The sequence below is a fragment of the Pygocentrus nattereri genome, chromosome 8 (assembly GCF_015220715.1).
Source record: "Pygocentrus nattereri isolate fPygNat1 chromosome 8, fPygNat1.pri, whole genome shotgun sequence".
Classification (NCBI taxonomy): domain Eukaryota; kingdom Metazoa; phylum Chordata; class Actinopteri; order Characiformes; family Serrasalmidae; genus Pygocentrus; species Pygocentrus nattereri.
In genome coordinates this window covers 15,475,325-15,494,213 of record NC_051218.1, presented here as the reverse complement: position 1 = coordinate 15,494,213, position 18,889 = coordinate 15,475,325, and the positions used below count along the sequence as shown (strand labels likewise).

General features: G+C 41.0%; 1 protein-coding gene across 5 annotated transcripts in view; it reads right to left on the bottom strand.

Annotated features, from left to right (window-relative positions):
- Positions 1-18,889, bottom strand: part of mid2 (midline 2) — a 154,852-nt gene that overhangs the window by 34,443 nt on the left and 101,520 nt on the right. For 4 of the 5 annotated variants that reach the window (XM_017689955.2, XM_017689957.2, XM_017689950.2 and 1 more), the window contains exons 3-4: positions 3,535-3,600; positions 1,507-1,602 (exon numbers count right to left, since the gene is read on the bottom strand). In XM_017689955.2, coding sequence (XP_017545444.1) covers positions 1,507-1,602; positions 3,535-3,600 — 162 coding nt within the window. The remainder of the gene's footprint in view (positions 1-1,506; positions 1,603-3,534; positions 3,601-18,889) is intronic. The other variant, XM_017689960.2, reaches the window with a different exon arrangement.

Here is an 18,889-nt window from a genome sequence, read left to right as displayed (position 1 = left end):
AACAACTGTGCAAGGTCTGGTAGACCACCAGAACTGTAACCATCAGATACACAGCACTTACAAGCGTTTGTCTTTGAGAGATAGAAGAAAATCAAGCTCCATTTTGCATCAGATCTGAAAAAGGGGTTTAGGATAGACTGCCACTCTGAAAAAACAACTCAACAGTATCAAGCTGAAAAGATGTGTAGTTGTCATGAAGCTGAAATAGAAAAAAAGAAGGCTCTTGTCCTGAGAAAATGGCCTGACCATTCCAGCGACCAGACCTCAACACAATTAATTGTCTTTGGGATTACTTGCATTGTGAGAAGGCTAAGACTTGACATTCGTAGGTGTGGAAAAATATCCCTGCAGAAAAGCTAAAAAGAATGGAAGCTGCTGTAATGGCAACAACTGGACACACTAAATGTTGAAGAAAATGAAGTTGATGAGGTAGATTTCTTAATGGATGATTTTAATGGAAATGAAATGAATTAAGCATGAAGTCTGACTTTTACACAGTACTGTAGCACGGCAGTTGTCTACTTAATTCCGTTTATCAGAATTCAGTTCGGAGTTAACAGACAACAGACTTGTCTTGGTGTGGAATGTATATTGTTAAAAATAAATTAAAAGTTAAAATGACCTTAAAATCACAAAAAGGCATAAATATTTTAGTTGTAATTGATCATTTGCTGATAATTAGCAGAATTCTTCAATGTACCAATTGAACTGAATGCAATTATAAAAATGTCAACCCAGTAATTACAAAAATGTTTTGTACAACAGGAGCTCATAAATAGACTCAAATCAACTCTTTACTTCAAATTTCAGACATAGTTTTGAAAATCTTGCTCAATTGGATGGCCATGAATCACAGAACCAACATACTAAAAATCATTGCTTTTATATTTCTGACCATTTTTGCAATACGGCTTCCTCTGAATCTGGTCAGGCATCTATTAAATGACACTGCACAGATAAAATGTGTTTTATACAGCTAAGAGAATGTTTCTAGTCTTTTTCAAGGTTTCTCCAGTATGAGGAACGGTTTCAGGAATTGGAGACAAAACGTTCAAAATTAAATCGACATTGGCTTCCCAAGCATTGTTGCAATCTGCATTTGTTATTCAGTAATGGAGTGGAGTAGTGCTGTGCAGTTCAAACCATCATTGTGGACAAACTAATAATGGTAAAGGACACAAGTCACCAACACAAATACACATAAACCTGCTGACATAATAATCACATTATCATCAACTCCTCCGTGGCGTATTCTGATCCTGTTACTTAAACATTTTAATCACTTCAGACTCAACCTACAAACCCTAAAAGCTCTCAAACATCAAAGGTGAGGGAAAGGCAGATCACTTATTTCTAAAAAGTGACAGACCAAGACAGAGTAGTCAATGATTTATTTACTACTCTCAGAGAAATGTGTTGGGGATCTTATGGTGATGATGATGATAATGATGATGATCATGATTAAAGCTGAGAGTCATGCTGGACTGGGAGTTTGGCTGGACTCACCTCCACCTGCTGGCAGATCTGGATGAGTTTAGCCATCTGGTTCTCCAATTCACTGTTCCTCTTCACCAGATTGGTCAAGTTATTCTCCAGGGTTTGCTGTTGGAAAGAGGAAGATATGGCATTGAGATAAGAAGAGAACCAAGCCAACTCTCCAAAACTGTTCTTTGCCAGTTTGTACACTCTTAAAAAATAAAGGTTCACTGTAACTGGTGGCATCCTGCCTTCCACCCAACGACCGCTGGGATAGGCTCCAGCACCCCCCGTGACCCTGAGGGAGGCGCGGCTCAGAAAGTGCGCGTGTGTGTGTGTGCGCGTGTGTGTGCGCATGTACAAATGGTAGCTGGGCTGGGCAAGTAGTTTGAGAAAAAACCTTGAACTGATGTAGAACCAATAGATTACATGGAGATTTTTTTACATTTTAAGGTTCTTCACACTCTCACATTCGATATATAAAATATTTTATTAATACTTTTTAAAGGACCATAATTTAAAACTAGGTCTGTCACATGGTTAGCCATCAACACTGACAACAGAAACAGCTTTAGCTCAAATTAACAAACATTACTCAAGGCCGCCCTCTAAAAGTGTTATAGCACCAGTGAGAAGTCAGAACGTCTGTTGTTTTTGTAAGACCATGATATATTTTTAGCTTTCGTTTATTTAAATGCATTGTGCTGAACACAACAGATAAAAACACAATTCACATTCTGTTTGTTTTGCCATAATCATAGGGAAAATAACTGCAGTCAGTGTAAATCATTGCGATCACACAAGTATGTAATAAATGTGGCAGGTATAAGTGAGTTTATAAGGAACCAACAGTATTTCCCTTATACCACCATTCCACAGAATCCCTTTTCTGGTACCTTTAATTTTTAAGAGTGTATTTAATATAGCAAAGACATTTTGAGATGAGTTTGTTTAGAGTGCACATTACTAGACTATTTCTTTAGGCTTTCTACATAATAGACAAACAGAATCTTGATTTGCATGCAGACATGGAACAAAATCCTGCACCTGCAACAGAAAATGTATCACATGCCATATTTATGTTACAGAGAGGAGAAACATCATTTACGTGCCATTAACCTGAATGACTGTAATAACTGTCTTTCACTAAACCTCGTTACATGTTAATATTCTGTTAGTATGAACTCCAAAGAGACAGACACAAGAGTGTGAATCTGCAGTTAACAGCAAATTAATTCTATATCACAAACAGTAATCATCAGTGTGGGGGAGTGGTTAGAACAGGGACATTTCTGCAGTAGTGGGTGGGCTGGTGGGTGTGCCAGCTCCAAAAGCCCTAAAATCCGCTCGGAACAATCTGCCTCTTAGTAATTCTCAGTAAAATAAAGGTTAGCCAGAGACTTTCCTTTCAAGTCTTTGTGTGCCAAGCGGCAGATTGTAAAGCATTTACAGAAAAAGGCCCACTCTCCATGTGTTATCAGTGACTAATCTCAACTGAAAACTCACATTCCCAAGGAGAAAAGAGGACTCAACAAGAGTTTATGGAACTTCAATAACATGAACATAACAGCATGATGCCACTACGGTGCACAGTGAGAATGGTAGGCTTTAGTTGACAGAGCTGTGCATGCTAGAAAAAAAAATGTCATTAAAATACGAGCGATGTGTCAGTGCAAATGAAATCAAAGTGTCTCTGCAAAGCTATATGTACACCTAACAAGGAGCCGTACCCGGTCGGAATGAGAAGATGAAACGGAGAGTGCCGGAGAGGCGGCTGGTGGTAATGACATGGGTGTAGAACACATAGTGAGCCAGAGCGTGAGGTGTTGAGAAGCACGGGACGATGCTACAATCACAGCCACAATAACAACAGCAACAGCAACAACAACAATAACAACAACTATGACGACGATAGAATTGGCATTCAAAAAGGAGGTCTGTGCTTGGCTGCCCTCCTCTGTTATGGCGGCAGGCTGGTCATGCATGTGGGATGCAGCGTAGCCCTGTCCACCTGTCCCCCCTGAGCACGGAGAAGGCAAAAGGCAGCCTGTGACTCACCGCGGCGCTTGTCTTTGATGCCTCCATAACCGCTTCAGATAGTCTGCCAGGGCTCACTTGAAAAGCCTATGAACACAGACACATACACACAGCCTTACTGGGGCAGCCCGCTAATCTGGCTGGGGCAGGAAGTCCCTGCTCTGTTGTGTCTCTGTCTCTCTCTATCTCTCTCTGTCTGCTCTTGCCGTGTGGGACACCTGGCTGCAGGTAAGACGTATATGGTGGCTGCCTGCGCTGCATGTGTGCCGATGGCTTTGCTCGATTCTGTGGATGGTTGCGTCAGGCAAATGTTTTTGAAATTCAGAGTGGCTGGGCCGAGGACAGATGGGGGTCATTAATTAAAGACTGAACGAGAAGGGGGGATGATTTATACATCAAACCCGGCAAGGCGCCTCCCTGGAGAAAGCAGACAAGAAGCAAGCTGCCAGGAGTGCAGGAGCTAGAAAAGAAAAGGAGTTGCAGAGTCCAGCTGGAGTGGCATTATGTGGAGATGAGGAGAAAGAAGGAGAGAGTGAGAGAAGCACAGGTACAGGCGGTAGGCAATATGGAAAATATCTAACTTTATGAAAACTGAAGGCATTTTCAGTTGGAATGGATAAAATGTACCAGCAAACCAGCAGATGTTTTTTTTCTACTAACACTTGGCTAAAATATTTAAGAAAGAATATAAGGAAAAAAAAAACAATTGGCAAAATAAATAAATCTAATCAGAATATGGCACAAACACATCAACACCTTGTCACTACATAGTCCATGCAGTTACTGTAGCCTGCTTTTTGTTGTCAACAGGTTATCAGAACCCCAATATCAGAAAACGTTTTGTGGCATAATTTATCACAATAACAACAGCATATCTTCATATTGCCCACATTTAGGAGCTAAAGAGAGCGGGGCAAAGAAAGACAGAGCCAGAAAAGAATACAGCAAGAGTAAGAGTATGGGTGAAAGTATGAAGTGAGAAAGTGTGACTAAGAGAGAGAGAGGGGAACAGCTCCCAAGAGCAAAGTGGCACTGCGGTGCCCTCAGTCCACTAGGTCTGCAGAGCCAGTCAGAAATGCACTCATTAAAGCAGACACCAGACTTCAAAGCTTCAGCTACAGCCACGCAAGAGCAGGCAGCACACTAAGGGACACAGAGACAGACTGAGACAGAGAGCCAGAGTGGAGATAGATATACTGCAGAACAGAGAGCAGAGAAATGAATAAAAGGAGGAGGGAAGGGCAAAGAGAGGAAAAAAAGTTTTGGAATGTCTGAAAGGGTGTGGGGAGGGTGGGATTGGGGGTTAGTGAGGATACTTCAGTATGAGAGGCATCCATACAGAAGCTGAGCTGAGAGTAATGATGATGATGAGTAAGAGAGAGGGGGCAGAGAAAGAGAATTTGAGAGGAGGGGGAGAATAAGGACAAAGCAGAGAGAGATAGAGATACAGAGAAAAGGTGCAGAGACAGATGAAAGGAAGAGAAAGAAACAAAGGAAGAGACTAACTGATAGAGAGAGAGAGAGAGAGATAGAAAGATGAAAAGAAAAACGTGACAGAGGAAGAGTGAGAGAAAAAGAGAAAGAAAGAAAAAGAAAATGTGAGCGGAAAAAGAGGAAAATATAGTGAGAGGAATAAAAAGATAGAAAAAAGTGAAAAAGAAGGAAGGAAAGAAAAAAAGAAAGAAAGAAAGAAAGAAAGAAAGATAGATTAATACAGAGAAATGTAGTCAATGTTATTATTATTTGCTGTTGTTCATTGTTGTCAGTTTTAGAATGCTTTGGTAAAACTGCACTTGACACAGTAATGCCAATATTTGAACTTTGAGATAGATAGAAATAGAGAAGAGGTAGAGAGAGAGAGAAAGGCAAAACGTTAAATAGATTGGAAAAGAAGAGAGAGAACTAGAGAGTGAGTGAGAGAACAAGAGAGAACGATAGAGACAGCTAGAGAGAGAGAGAGAGAGAGAGGGGCCAGGCTACAGCAAGTGAACCCTTTCTGGAGAACAGCAGCACCCTGTCATCACATTATGTCACCCTCAAGTGACATCATCGAAGATGCTTTGGGTATTCTTCTCTTAGCTACTCTGCCTCGAAGGAAAGACACCACTGACCTCATAACACGGTCAGCCTTGGTCCTCCAGTCCTCTGGCTTTTCTCATTCTTGCCCCATGAACTCTGAGTGCTAACTGTCCAGAACACTCAAAATACACATTAACATCCTTTCAGGATAAAAAAGAAATTTTTGCCTCAGATACAAAAAAAGATAAGTGCACAGCACAGATAACAGCAAATTCTCTGAGCTGTTGTTTGTGCACTTTGTGCTTGCAGTTAGCGCCTTAACAGGCCAGCATAGCATGCCTTACACTTTTGCCATCAGAGCAACAACAAATCATGAAAAAGAGTCGGGTCCTGGGGTGAGAAAGCGCAGGCTTCAAAGCCAGTGCCTTTAATTATTTCAGCATCTCTCTCCCAGATCGAGAGAAGATGGTGCGAAAAACACAAACCAACAGAAAACAACAACGCTTCACATACTGTGTTAACAAGAGGCTTTTTAGTGCCTGGACATGTCAGGAGCCAGAGCCTGCTGAGAGACTCAGAGCAGGAAAATATTCCATACGGTCTCTTTGGAGACGCGCACACCCCCCCACCACCACACACACAGTTGTCCTAATGGGAAGCTACTACTGTTTTTTGCCAGGCTTGGCTCCTAATTAAACAGACAGATTCATTTAGTTCTGTCTACATTAGCCCTGTTCTAGTCTTGTCTAGAGCGCAGCTTTAAACCCTGAGGATTTTTCTTGTCCCCTCTTGATGATCTCAATTTGCCAAAGTGCCATAACTAGATTTAACATTCTGCCAAACAGACCAGAATAAGACATATTAGGCAGGCAACTGAGTTTACAGCCCCCAGTGCCAATAACACTCATTTACATGCAGTTTAAAACCTCCTCATTTACTGATTTATTTCATGCAAATCATAGCAAGATACTAGCATTCCCACACATGGACATAACCCATGTTGGGTGATGTGAATCTCTACATTAATACCATATTTACCTGACCTAACAGGCGAGATTGTTGTACAAATGTGGCTGTTGAGCTGTGATAGGTGAACATGTATGGTGCTGCAGTTAAATATCATATCTGTACAAAAAAGCCAACTATAGAGTACATTTTAGACCACAGTGTCAAGTTTCAGATATCAGACCAAACAGCTCAAGGTCTCGGGAAAAGTGTAAAATCATATACATCAAGCCAAACGGGCCGTTTCAAATGGCCTCTGGTGAAACAGCTTCAGAGAAAAAGGCGTCAGGCTAAGCTAAGCCATAAAATTCATTCAGACTGTAGAGTTTATGTGACATTTGCAATTCCATCACTCATTTCTAGATTAAGCATAGTTTTATAGCTAAATTAATACACTACACTAATATGCAATATACTATCACCACAATTTTTAATTAACTGTGCTTTTATTACATTCTTTTAGTTCATAAATATTAAACTTTACAAGCTATCACTGCTTGGTCCCCACATTCTCTTCAGTGTTATGGAGAGTTTCAAAATTACCTGGAATTATTAACATTTACTTTTTTTGTTATTTTTATGACTATCACTGTTGATATGCAAACAACCTTAAAAAGTCATTAAATATGAGGTAAAGCAAAGGAAAAAAATGACCCAAAGCCCACATCACATGACAGTTTAACTGTTTACTGCAGTTATTTTCCTCAGGGTAACAAGAGATTTCTGTTACTGGAACAGGTCGAAATCACATATCAATAAATCATAAACTGCCACTGAGCCTCTTCACAGTTTTTATGAAACGGAATGACAGGCCAGGTAGTGCAGGCCTTTTCTGTACGCTCTCTTTATGCTCTCTAGTAAAGCAGCTTAGAATGAACACAGTAGAAACTGCCACAGCACATAAAAGCCACTAGCATGGGGACGACACGCAAAGAACATCCAGCCATCCAGCAGTGTGCAAGCAGCGTGAAGGTTAAAAAGACATGTGTCAGGAGAATCTCTCTCTCTCTCTCTCTCTCTCTGTCTTCCTGTCTGTCTCTCTCTCTGTCTCTTCCTCCTGAGGAGCAGAAATCCCTTCAGGGAGCACTTATGATTCCTGCAAAACAAGTGAAATGAGAAAAATCTGCTCATGCTAATTAAAGGACATTGAGGGGATGAGGAGCTGCTCAATAGATATAACTAAAAATATTGCTTCATTAGAAGACAATCACTATCCATCACAAAGCACACTTAACATCTGGTGGAGAGCTACTCCACGGAGTGCAGCTTCTCGGCTATGTGGGTCTCATGTTCTAACTTTTTTGCTCTTATTAGCAGCAAAAACAAAACAAGGCCCTAATTTTATATGAATTGCTCCTCACTCTCACTTTTCAAATCCCTTTGAAATAAGCGGAGAAAGTCTGTAATAGATCTGTAATCTCAACATTCAATCAATGCCACATCTGGGTTTGTAAATGTTTTATTATGATTTGAATTAATGAAAAGTTTTTTTTAATGTTGTAAACTGATTGGCAGACTTGAACCTGCTGGTACAGAAATGCAATCCAACAATGAACCTTACTTTGTAATTTATTTATGGTAGTAAATTTAAATATTACAGCAAAATGACAACAATAACTCTAGACTTCTAAGTGTTAATCATCACTAGTACTCCTATTCCACAAGTTGCACATACTGCCAAGCCTCCTCACCTCACTAATCTTTGCTAGAACAAAGGCTGGAATTTAAAAAGGCTGATTCTTTTCTCCACTTTGGCACTTACTGAACACAGGGCTATATAAATGGGAGACTGAGAAAGAAGGTGAATGGCACTGAGTTTTTTGTATGCCCCTGCTGATCCTTCCATTACACTGGCAAAGCTCTAAAATGGAAACATATCTGATGGCTGAGACTGGCAGTCAGACAGGCAGGAAGCCCCTCTAATGAGGCTATTATCTCCTAACTCAGTGCCTCCCAGGCTGCTGTTAGTACTGGTTGGGGAGAGGGGACTCGTGCCCTGAGCATGCAGGTTCTAGCTAATGGACTATGAGCAAACAGCTAGTCATTCAAAGGACGTGTGACTGGCCACAAACATAGCAAGACTGAGGCTTTGATATCAATAAACAAAAAGATGTCCAAGCAAAGCAGACTTGTAAGAGTATTAAAAAAGTACATTAATACAACAATATTGTTTTTGACCTTAACATTTTTCAGCTGCTGATACTTTTTTTATTCCTCCCACTGAGCTAAAATACACAGTGTTGACTTTTAAATCACAAGATTGCCATGAAAAGTTCAACTTTCTGTCTTACGCTCTCTACTACCTGAACCCAGACCTCACATGCATTCAGTGATCACCGTCGCAAGATGATCTGAGCAGCTCAACATCTCTCCGTCAGACAGCATAACAAATGGCTTATTCAGAAAATTAATTTGTGGAAATGAGCCTGGGCTCTTCTGCCAATGAGTTAAGTGGCATCAATTTGGACAAGCATGGAATATCTAAAAGAGTGACTCACATGGCTTGTCTGGGAAATGGCTTTACATTTCATTTTGTGTAACACAATTAGCTGCTGCCGAATTTGCCCAGATTCGAATGACATGGTGATTCGCTTCTCTCCGAAGAGGGGAGCTCTCCAGTGCTTCTGATGAATCATCCACCCTAAGTCCGGCCCCGGGGTTCAAGTTTTTTTCGGCAGATGAGCCGCTCTGGAAAGAATTGCTTGAGAAGAGTCGAGCTGAACGACGAAGGGCCTGAAGCCAAAACACCGGGATTTGGCCTGGTACATGCAGGTGCACGGCTTATATCTCCACCCAGGAATGCTGGGGTTTGCTGTTCTCAAAGTTTCATTAAGCCAGCGGTGTGAACTGAAGGTGAGAAAGAGGGTGGAGATAGGGAGAGAAAGAATGAGCAAGCTCTCATTGCTGTGCTGACAGCATGAGTTATGCCGTTTGTGAGTGGGAATAAGCAACAAAACGAGTGTGCTTCAGGAGAAAGCTCATTATAATTGGAGGTTTTATGGTTTGTTGTTTTAGTAGACAAGGCACTCCTTTGAGATATATAGAGGTTGCAGTAAATCATTTGACAGAGATTAGCATGACAACAGAATGAATTACCGAAGTGACAGAATTTAGATCTCATTATAAAGGAACTCTGCTGTCTTGGCCTAGTTCCCCTCTAGCAAATGACAACATCTCCTGTGTCCACTGAATTCGCTTGTATGTCTGATACTACTTACAGTCATCATATAAGCCATATCATATTTGGCCTTTCATAAAGGGTCTGTGTCCACCTCATATCAGAGATTAATCTTTCTTGGCAGATCTCATTTTATATATATATATATCCTATCTTTTCCACCCACCTGCAGTGAGTAAGGCAGTTAAGATATTATTAAAGGTCCTGGGAACGGTGATCAATCTGTTTAAGCAGGGCCTGATGCCTCATGCCTTAAAACCTCATGACTAATAATTAACATCTGAAAAGAGACCTGAAGTGTATGGGATATTTTTAACGAGCCATTCAATGCAAACACACTCTTGCTTATGCTGGGAAAGCCTCGTAATGAAATGCAGCCTTCACATGGAGAAAACTTCAAATCCTCAAATCGGCAAATCCACTGTAAGCCCAGTTAAATTAACGAAACTCTATGCTAGAAGACATCTCTCCCCAATGGAGATGCTCTTGTTTACAAGGAAGCACGTGGCCTGGCATGTGCAGGAATTTGTTGAGGATGATGGGTGAGTCAGCCTGTCGTCCTGGATCACGGGGCCCTGCTGGCCCACTATTCCTCTCCTCCTCCACCTTCTCATCCCATATTCTTGGACATAGCAAAACTAGGGAAGGTGCCCACTGCTGATTGAGGATTCACTGAAGTCTGTCTGCTGGACTTTCATCAGAGAGGCAATAAAAACGCCAGAGGTACTGCAGCATTTTTCTAACTATAATTCAATTGAAGCACTTTAACGTCTCCATGCTTCAAATCTAAAGCCAGGCTATGTGTTTTTAAACACAGGCAGTGTCTGGTCTCTGGACTCTAAGATAAGGCTCATAACTAGCAGGGACCCTCTTCACCGCCAACCTCCTTCACAAGAGACAAAATGCCTCACTGGCATGCCGTGTAAACATGTTTTGAATGGGGGATGAAACGGTATGCTGACGGCAAGAGTGACAAGCGTTGTTTTCTTGGAGGGTTCACAGCAAAGACGCGGCCTAGTTCTTCAGCCACAGGAGACCGAGGCGGGCGCTTGAGATGCACAACAAGGCTGAACGTAATCTGGCAGCGGTAAGCATAAGAGCTATTCCCCTCTCTAAACTTTATCTCAGTGCCTAATTGGCTACATAAAAGAGAATTTTTTCAACAACAATCTGGACTAAAATATAAAAAGGTTTCTGATATTCTGTCAGAACTTTGATATTTTTGTTTTTCAATAAAGCGGTACACTGCAAAAAGGTGCTGTGCACACAGTGGGTTTTAACAGACAGGCACTGCATCATGCCACAATGAGCATCTCAAATAAACAAAGGTAGAGAAATTTTTGAGCATAGTTCTAAGCCAGGAGCTGTGGACGGCTCTGTGTCCAGCAGTCAACAGGGTGAGAAAACATCTTCATTAGCTGCAAAGCAGCTTGGTCTCAGTGAATGCATGTGGACTAACAGTCAGTGGATAAACCCATTTAATCCACAGAAGCAGTAACGGATACTAAGTGATGGCTAGGGTTTGCACAGAACACTGTTACTCCTCTGGGACTGGAGTGATAGGTGACAGATGGATGAAGGGTGGACTGTAGGGAAAGGCTTAGGAGCAGACATCACAGGTGAAGATGCTTTGAGATTTAAAGAGAAGACAGGCCGAATGTATTACACCAGCTCCCACTGAGAGATAATAAAACCCATCAAACTTCCTTTCCAGCACTGAAGGTTTGGATGATTAGAATGTACAGGCATGTGTAGCCAAGGCAATAAAAAAATTACAGTTTTATGATTACATAAAGCAGCGATTTATGTGATGATGAGTTTATGATATCATTATCAGCCAAAGAAAGTATTAATACAAAGTGCCCTAACAAAAATAAAATTATAACATTTCATCTTGTACTTATGACAGTATGTCCACTCACCGTCCAGTTTTTTTTTTTTTAGAAACTAATACAAAACGTCTTCATAAAACTTAATTACAACATTTTATCTTCTAATACTTACAACAGTGTATATACTCACCACTCACTTTAATCGAAACACTAACTTTGTACTTCCACTCACAGGCCACTTTATGAGGTCCAGTGTGTTATTATTCATTATTCACCTTTATAGACCCACTATAATGGTGAATAATTACACACTGAAAATGTACACCTACATAGTAAACTATACATCTATATTACTTACTGTATTCACATTTGTCAGCCACCTTATACCCCATTCATCATTTGGGTGGTCGGCCATAAGGCGTGTTCGGCTCTGTGTGACGAAGGCGTTCGAACGCCTCTGAATACCTTAACCATTCAGAATGCTTCCTGTGCACTCTGGTTAGGGCTGAAACAGTAAGACACTGAAGAGTGTGGGCACATTTTCCAAAATTTCACGATAATGTCGCTAAATGTAATATATGTAGAATAGCCATTGCGTGTAACACCAGCATCCTCACAAAACAACATTCTCTAAATCTGAAGGAGAGCAGTGCATTTGCTTTATCCAGGCAACTGCTGCACCTACGTCCTCAGTGCAGCCTTATGGTGTAGTGACAAATTGTGCTACCTTGTTGACCTGTCCTACTGTATTGCATATTTATAGGTAGTTCCCTACATAAAACTCTAGATAAGATTTTTGATAGCCTAAGTTAACTTATCAAAACATACTAGCAGAATTAAAACTACAAAGCTGGTCAGCATCCTGTTCACCAGCTTCTTGCTCAAATTTTCCCATTCCACCTTAAATGGTGCAGCAGTTACATGCTGATGCCTCAAGACATTCAGGCTTTATGACAATATGCTGCACCATTTAAGACGGAACAGGAATATTCAAACAAGAATCTGTTCAGCCTTGTGTTTAATCTACAGGTAGGATAGTGTAATAATCTAAATGTCCTTATCAGAAAATATTTCCAGATAATCTAAATGTCTGTATCAGAATTCCAGCATTAAAAGAATGATTAGGATATTTTTATAGCCTAAATCTGCTTGATAATTGGATAAATGGAATTTGAACTACGTGTGAGCTTTCCTGACAACCAGGAGTAATTAATTTTGAACTGCTTATGGGTGTTAATGTCTTCAACTGTAGGATGATGACCATGGCGTTTTCATGATTGTATTTTGCATATTTTCACATCTTTTCATTTCATCTTTGTTTTCCCACCAAATTACAGAGAGTAATTTCAATAAGAGTACAGATAAGTATTGTTATCGACAAGCAGTATCGGTCCTGATGTCAGTAAAAATCTTAATATTTATCCTTAAACATGAGACATCTGAACCCTGTACTCCACCTGAGAACAGTGCATATTAAATTTTGGTCAGATATTCTAGTCTGTTTAGTTTCATTGTATGCAACTATTAAAGTACAAGCCTAAAGTGCCTAAACGTGCTACAACACTAGTCAGAAATTAGAATTAGACTGTTGTTTTAACAGGACACATGTGGTGTTTCAATAAACATGTTTTTTCTTCCCATTATTTTCATGCATTTGCCTGAGATGAAAACATACCAAATTCATATTCGGTTTGTTGTTTTTTGTGATCATTATTTAATTTTATTTCCTGTTAATGAAGCAGCTCTTTAATCACAACAATACAAAACTGAAGCAAACCCAAAACAACCCCGTTTTCCTCCCCCTCTCTCCTCTTCCCACTGGTCCATCCACCCCCCTTTCTGTGTGTACATTTCTAACAATTTATTTTAAAAGATTTATTGAAAAGAATGAGATCAAATAAAAAGAATGTAAAAGATTTTTTAAAATGATAGCCTACAGAATGTGCATCATATCATTTGCTCTAATCTTTTCATCACATCAAAGCGCATCTGTCTCCATGTCTCAAGAGTACACTATACGGCCAAAAGTACTCACTCGTCTGCCTTCACACGCATATAAACTTGAGCGACCTCCCATTCTTAATCCATAGGGTTTAATATGATGTCGGCCCACCCTTTGCAGCTATAACAGCTTCAGCTCATCTGAGAAGGCTTTCCACAAAGTTTAGGAGTGTTTATGGGAATTTTTGACCATTCTTCCAGAAGCACATTTGTGAGGTCAGACACTGATGTTGGACAAGAAGGCCTGGCTCGCAGTCTCCGCTCTAATTCATCCGAAAGGTGTTCTGTCGGGTTGAGGTCAGGACTTTGTCCAGGCCATTCACACCAAACTCACTCATCCATGTCTTTATGGACCTTGTTTTGAGCCACTGCTGGGAGCATGAAATTGTCCAAATCTCTTGGTCTGCTGAAGCATTAAGAGTTCCTTTCACTGGAACTAAGGGGTCGAGCCCAACTCCTGAAAAACAACCCTACACCATAATCCCTCCTCCACCAAACTTTACACTTGGCACAATGCAGACAGACAAGTACTGTTCTCCTGGCAACCGCCAAACACTCTGTAGCAAAGCTCTAGCAATTGAGACTGCAGAACGTTTGCGACCTCTGCTCACTATGCGCCTCAGCATCCCCTGACCCCGCTCAGTCATTTTACGTGACCTACCGCTTCGTGTTGTCGTTCCCAGTCGCTTCCACTTTGTTATAATACCACTGACAGTTGACTGTGGAATAATCAGTAGCGAGGAAATTTCACAACCGGACTTGTTGCACAGGTGACATCCTATCATGGTACCACGCTGGAATTCCCTGAACTCCTGGGAGTGACCCATTCTTTCACAAATGTTTGTAGAAGCAGTCTGCAGGCCTAGGTACTTGGTTTTGGAACACCTGAATTCAATTATGTGGATGAGTGACTGAATACTTTTGGCAATGTAGCGTAGCTTACTTACTGATTCCAGCTGTGGCCAATTGTAACATTGGAACATGTCCTGAGTTTGAACTAGCCAATGTTAAACATTTAGATTATGTGGGGCAAGCATTTTTTAAGCACATGTTAAACCAGCGAGCCATATCTTACTTTGTTTTCCTGTTAGGTTTAAATTGGAGTCATCGTTAAGCAAAAATGCAGCTGGATCCACAGGAATTTCTTGCCCTACCAGGGCAGACAATTTGATAACATTTATTCAAGTCATGAACATCCCTGCATGTCCACATCATATGCAAAAAAAGTTCTCATTTGTTGTTGCGGGCAATGAATTTGACAGTATTAATCTAATGCAGCTTCCGTAAGAAAGCACTTCCGTGGTGTCTAATATAGCCTGAGACAATATTTTAAATGGATCAGTTAGTGATCAGTTTTTGATGCCTGAAATATATTTTCCTACACTATTTTCCAGTCAACTGCATTAATAAACTGTTTTAACATCTGTCTTAAAATAACTGTATTAACATCTTTTTCCCAGATAGACTGAAATGGGAGCTCTTTCTGTTTCAATGAAATGAGAATACATTTCTATTTTCACTACACTAGGAAGACAAGCAGTACGGCACAGCAGATAATACAAAGTGCAGCCGTACAACATAGGAATCATGCAGATCAACATGATCAAGGCTGATCAACATCAAACTCAAGCTCATTTCACTTTCTACTCATACACCCTTAATGCAATCAATTTTTTAACATTAAGTGACTTCATCATGGTTGGCATCACCATGTGTGGCACTTCACAAGTTTACTGTTTTTGCTATGAAATGAAATGTGTCAGGATGTGACTAAGCTAGTAACATTAGCTAAGGTGACAAACTGTTCTCGGTGTAAATTTCAAGGCACATGTATGCACACAAACTATGGCGTTTTTGTGGTCTAGTTCATAACTTAATTTAATACAGAGCAATACTGGAAATCATGAGTATGTCAGGGGTGCATATCTCCAATAAAAACCGCAGTTTAAATTTTATTTAGATGCCGCTTGTTGTCACCTGATGGGTTCAGTGTGTGGTATCCTTAATAATCCTATGTGAAACTACTTAAAATGAAAATGAGGTTTGGTGCAAACAAAATTCCCAGGCCTTTACATCTAAAGTTGGGGGTAGTTTTCAAATATTTTTCAATTACTGTCTTACAGATTGAAATATAAAATTTAACTGTATTTGGCCTGGCCAATCTTTTCAGGGAACAAAACCATTCATGGACTTTGACTTGCATTGGGATGGCTAAATACTGATCCAGCTCCTGCATACCCCCATTCCGGAAATAAAAAGACTTTAGTGTGAGCACATTGTAATGCAGGATGTGTAATTATGTTGACAGCACAAACTATTTTTACCTCCTCCGGGTCCTAATCTCCCAGAGTAATTAGTGTGCATGGCGGAGGGCTTAGCGTTAGCGTAGCATATATACAGACAGTATGACGGGGGATAAGGCCGTACGCTGAGACGGTCTTCATCCTGGCAGCTCCTGGGAGCCACTGGCTCTCTCTGTCACCAGCTTTCCACACAGCTGAGAGGTGACGCGGCTGTTTTTAGCAGCCCATTAAAGGATGGCTCTGTGCTATAAAGCATGCATGAACGACACCGCGATGCTTTAAAAGGAGGTAGCTAAAGGGCCCCGTACCACTTTGTGGATCGAATACAGTACAGCAGAATGGAGGAGAATGCTGCCATTAGCTCATTGTCATTCCTTGTTTTACGCTAGTTCTGACAAGGCATATCTCTAGCATTCAATGCCACTCGTTTTTCTGGCAGCATGCTGAATCTGAGCAGACATTATGTTGAATTATGTTGAAGCCAAAATGTACAGCAAAAACAAAAGTAGCAAAAATAAAATTTAAAAAATATTTATTGAAAGAGTAACTTATTAGTAACCTCTTCCGTTCAATTTACATTATGTATCAAATGGTTTGAGCATGTCTGATTTTTTTCCCACTTCTTATGACATCAAACAACAGCAAAGTCCATTTCAATTTAAATCATAAAATATCTCTTCTGCTTGAAAACTCAAAAGTGGTATTGACTGCCAATTCAGAATCCACACTTTCTCTGCCTTTTCTCTGCTTGTTTTAACGAACTATGAGTGAGAAAAAATACAAGATAAAATTACAACATGCTTTTGTTATTAATGATAACTGTTACTTTCAAAGACTTTTAATGTGAATTCAAACCAATGGCCCAAACTCAAACATCAGATTCCTTTTTTTTTTTTTTTTTTTTTTTTTTTGAGGAAGGCTTGTTCTGACTTGTCTGGCCTTGACGTTAACCTCAAAGGCAGCGAGATAAGATTGAGGCCCTTTGTCTTCCGCCCCGGCTCATTGGCAGGGTGAGAGATAAGGCTAGCGAAGAAGAATGAGCCAAAGTCTTTGTCATGGACAGTGAGGGTCCCTGGGGAGGAGGAGTAAAAGATTTGGGATTCCAGTGAGAGGAACAGGGAGAGGTCTCGGACGCGTGGCCTGTCTCACGCTCTCTAGTTTGTATTCTCTCCCGGAGGGACAGAGATATGGCAAGCATACAGGGTTCTACCGAGGCTCGCGGAACATGCTGGAATGTCCACTGCAGCTCGAGATGGAGAGGAGCCACAGGAAATTCCTGCTCTGGACTGCACTCCGACATTCCAGCATGCAGAGGAAAAACTCAAAGCATCCTCAGCAGGTTGGGGGGTGGGTGGATATGATCCAGGGTGGGCAGCCATTGGACTAGATCAAAGCAGCTTTAAACAAAGGTGATATGGTGCATTTTAAATATTATTTGACCCCTGTGCAGCACAATTAGGTAGAAGCTGTGTGGCCTCTGCTCAAAAACTGCCCTTGTCAGCTAAAAAAAAAAAAAAAAAAAGTGTGCACTGACAAAGACAGCAGACGACTTCCAGATTTAGCATTTTAACATCCAGGAAGGAGAAAATGGGCTTAATAGGACCTAGCCAGAGGTTATTTCAGAACAGCCGAGAGACAGCAGTCAAAAAGGTAATGCAAATAACTGCAAAGAATTTCAACACACCGTATTATGACAGGGCCAGTAAGGAGAAATGGCAGAACATGAGTGCATGCATGAGACTTTCCATGAATAACTAATACACAAATCCTATTTCAAAGAAGAGCAAGATTGAGTGAAATAATCTCTTAAAACCAGAGTCACTACAGCTTTTAATCCCTCTCCCTGGGCATCACTGATATGGCCCTTCCTGCTTGCCATTAAAGATGATATTTGTATTGCCAAACACTTCCCACTTTGACACGTGAATGTTACAATGCGCTGGAAAATGAATGAGAAACTTCTGGAGCTAAAAACAGAAGTATTTATAGCATAACGACCACTGCGTCATATGGATGATAACTGTACTAACCGGCTCTTAAAAGCTTTCTGATAGTGCCGTACATTAATTGTGTATGGGCTTGGAGATATGTCTGATAACCTGTCATCACCTCACTTTACATCCATCATGCAATGTGTATGTGTGGCCTCCTATGCATGAACTGCGTAGCACATACAGACTTCAAAAGGCATTAGAAATACTTTCATCTCTAATGAATGTGTCTTACTTTCCCCAACGAATAAACTGAGACAAGAACACTAGAACTCTAGCACTCACAGCAGTCTCTACGCAACATCCCAGCCTCCAGAGAGTGGAGAGAGTTGGTGCCCTAAAAAGCAGTGGTAATTGCCAGATAAGCTATGACAACTATCTTTAAATTATTTCAATACATTAGGCTGTGCTATTAAGAGTCGAACTCTATTCCAGGATTATTTCTGTAGGTCAGAGAACCACTGAGAGGACTTCCCTGCATCTTCCATTACTCTCAAAGCAGTGCACCCACAATACACATTACTTTATTAGCACACTGCTCAGGCCCTATCGCTCCCCTGCACCTTTTGCTGGGGGATGTGCCGAATCAGGTCATACTGGCAGCAAAAGAGAAAATCTGTCCTGGGAGGCTGTGAGAGGAGAAACCAGCCCCTATCACCGCCCAGCCCTTCTGCCTTGCACTTGCAGTCTTGGAACAGGCCGATAATAGCAGCATTTAGAAAGTGACCTGGCTGGCCTGGATGGAGCAGCAGTGGGAGCATGAGTCGGTGTCTGCTGAGCCAGGGCTCATATTGCCGGGAGGAGATAGACGGCTTCCTTAAGGAGCTTAAACTAAGAGGCCCCTGCCGCCAAATGGGGTGGAACTTTAATCAACGCCGACTGCTGTGATTTGCAACTTCTCCAAAATAGAAATTAAGCCTTTAATCGCCCCCTTTTTCCTATGTCATATTTTGGATGCGTAGTGGAAAAAACACACACAGCCTAATCCTTGGGCATGTGCGAGAGTATGGCTGTCATGCTTTGAAGGCATCAGTGTGCCCTCTTATG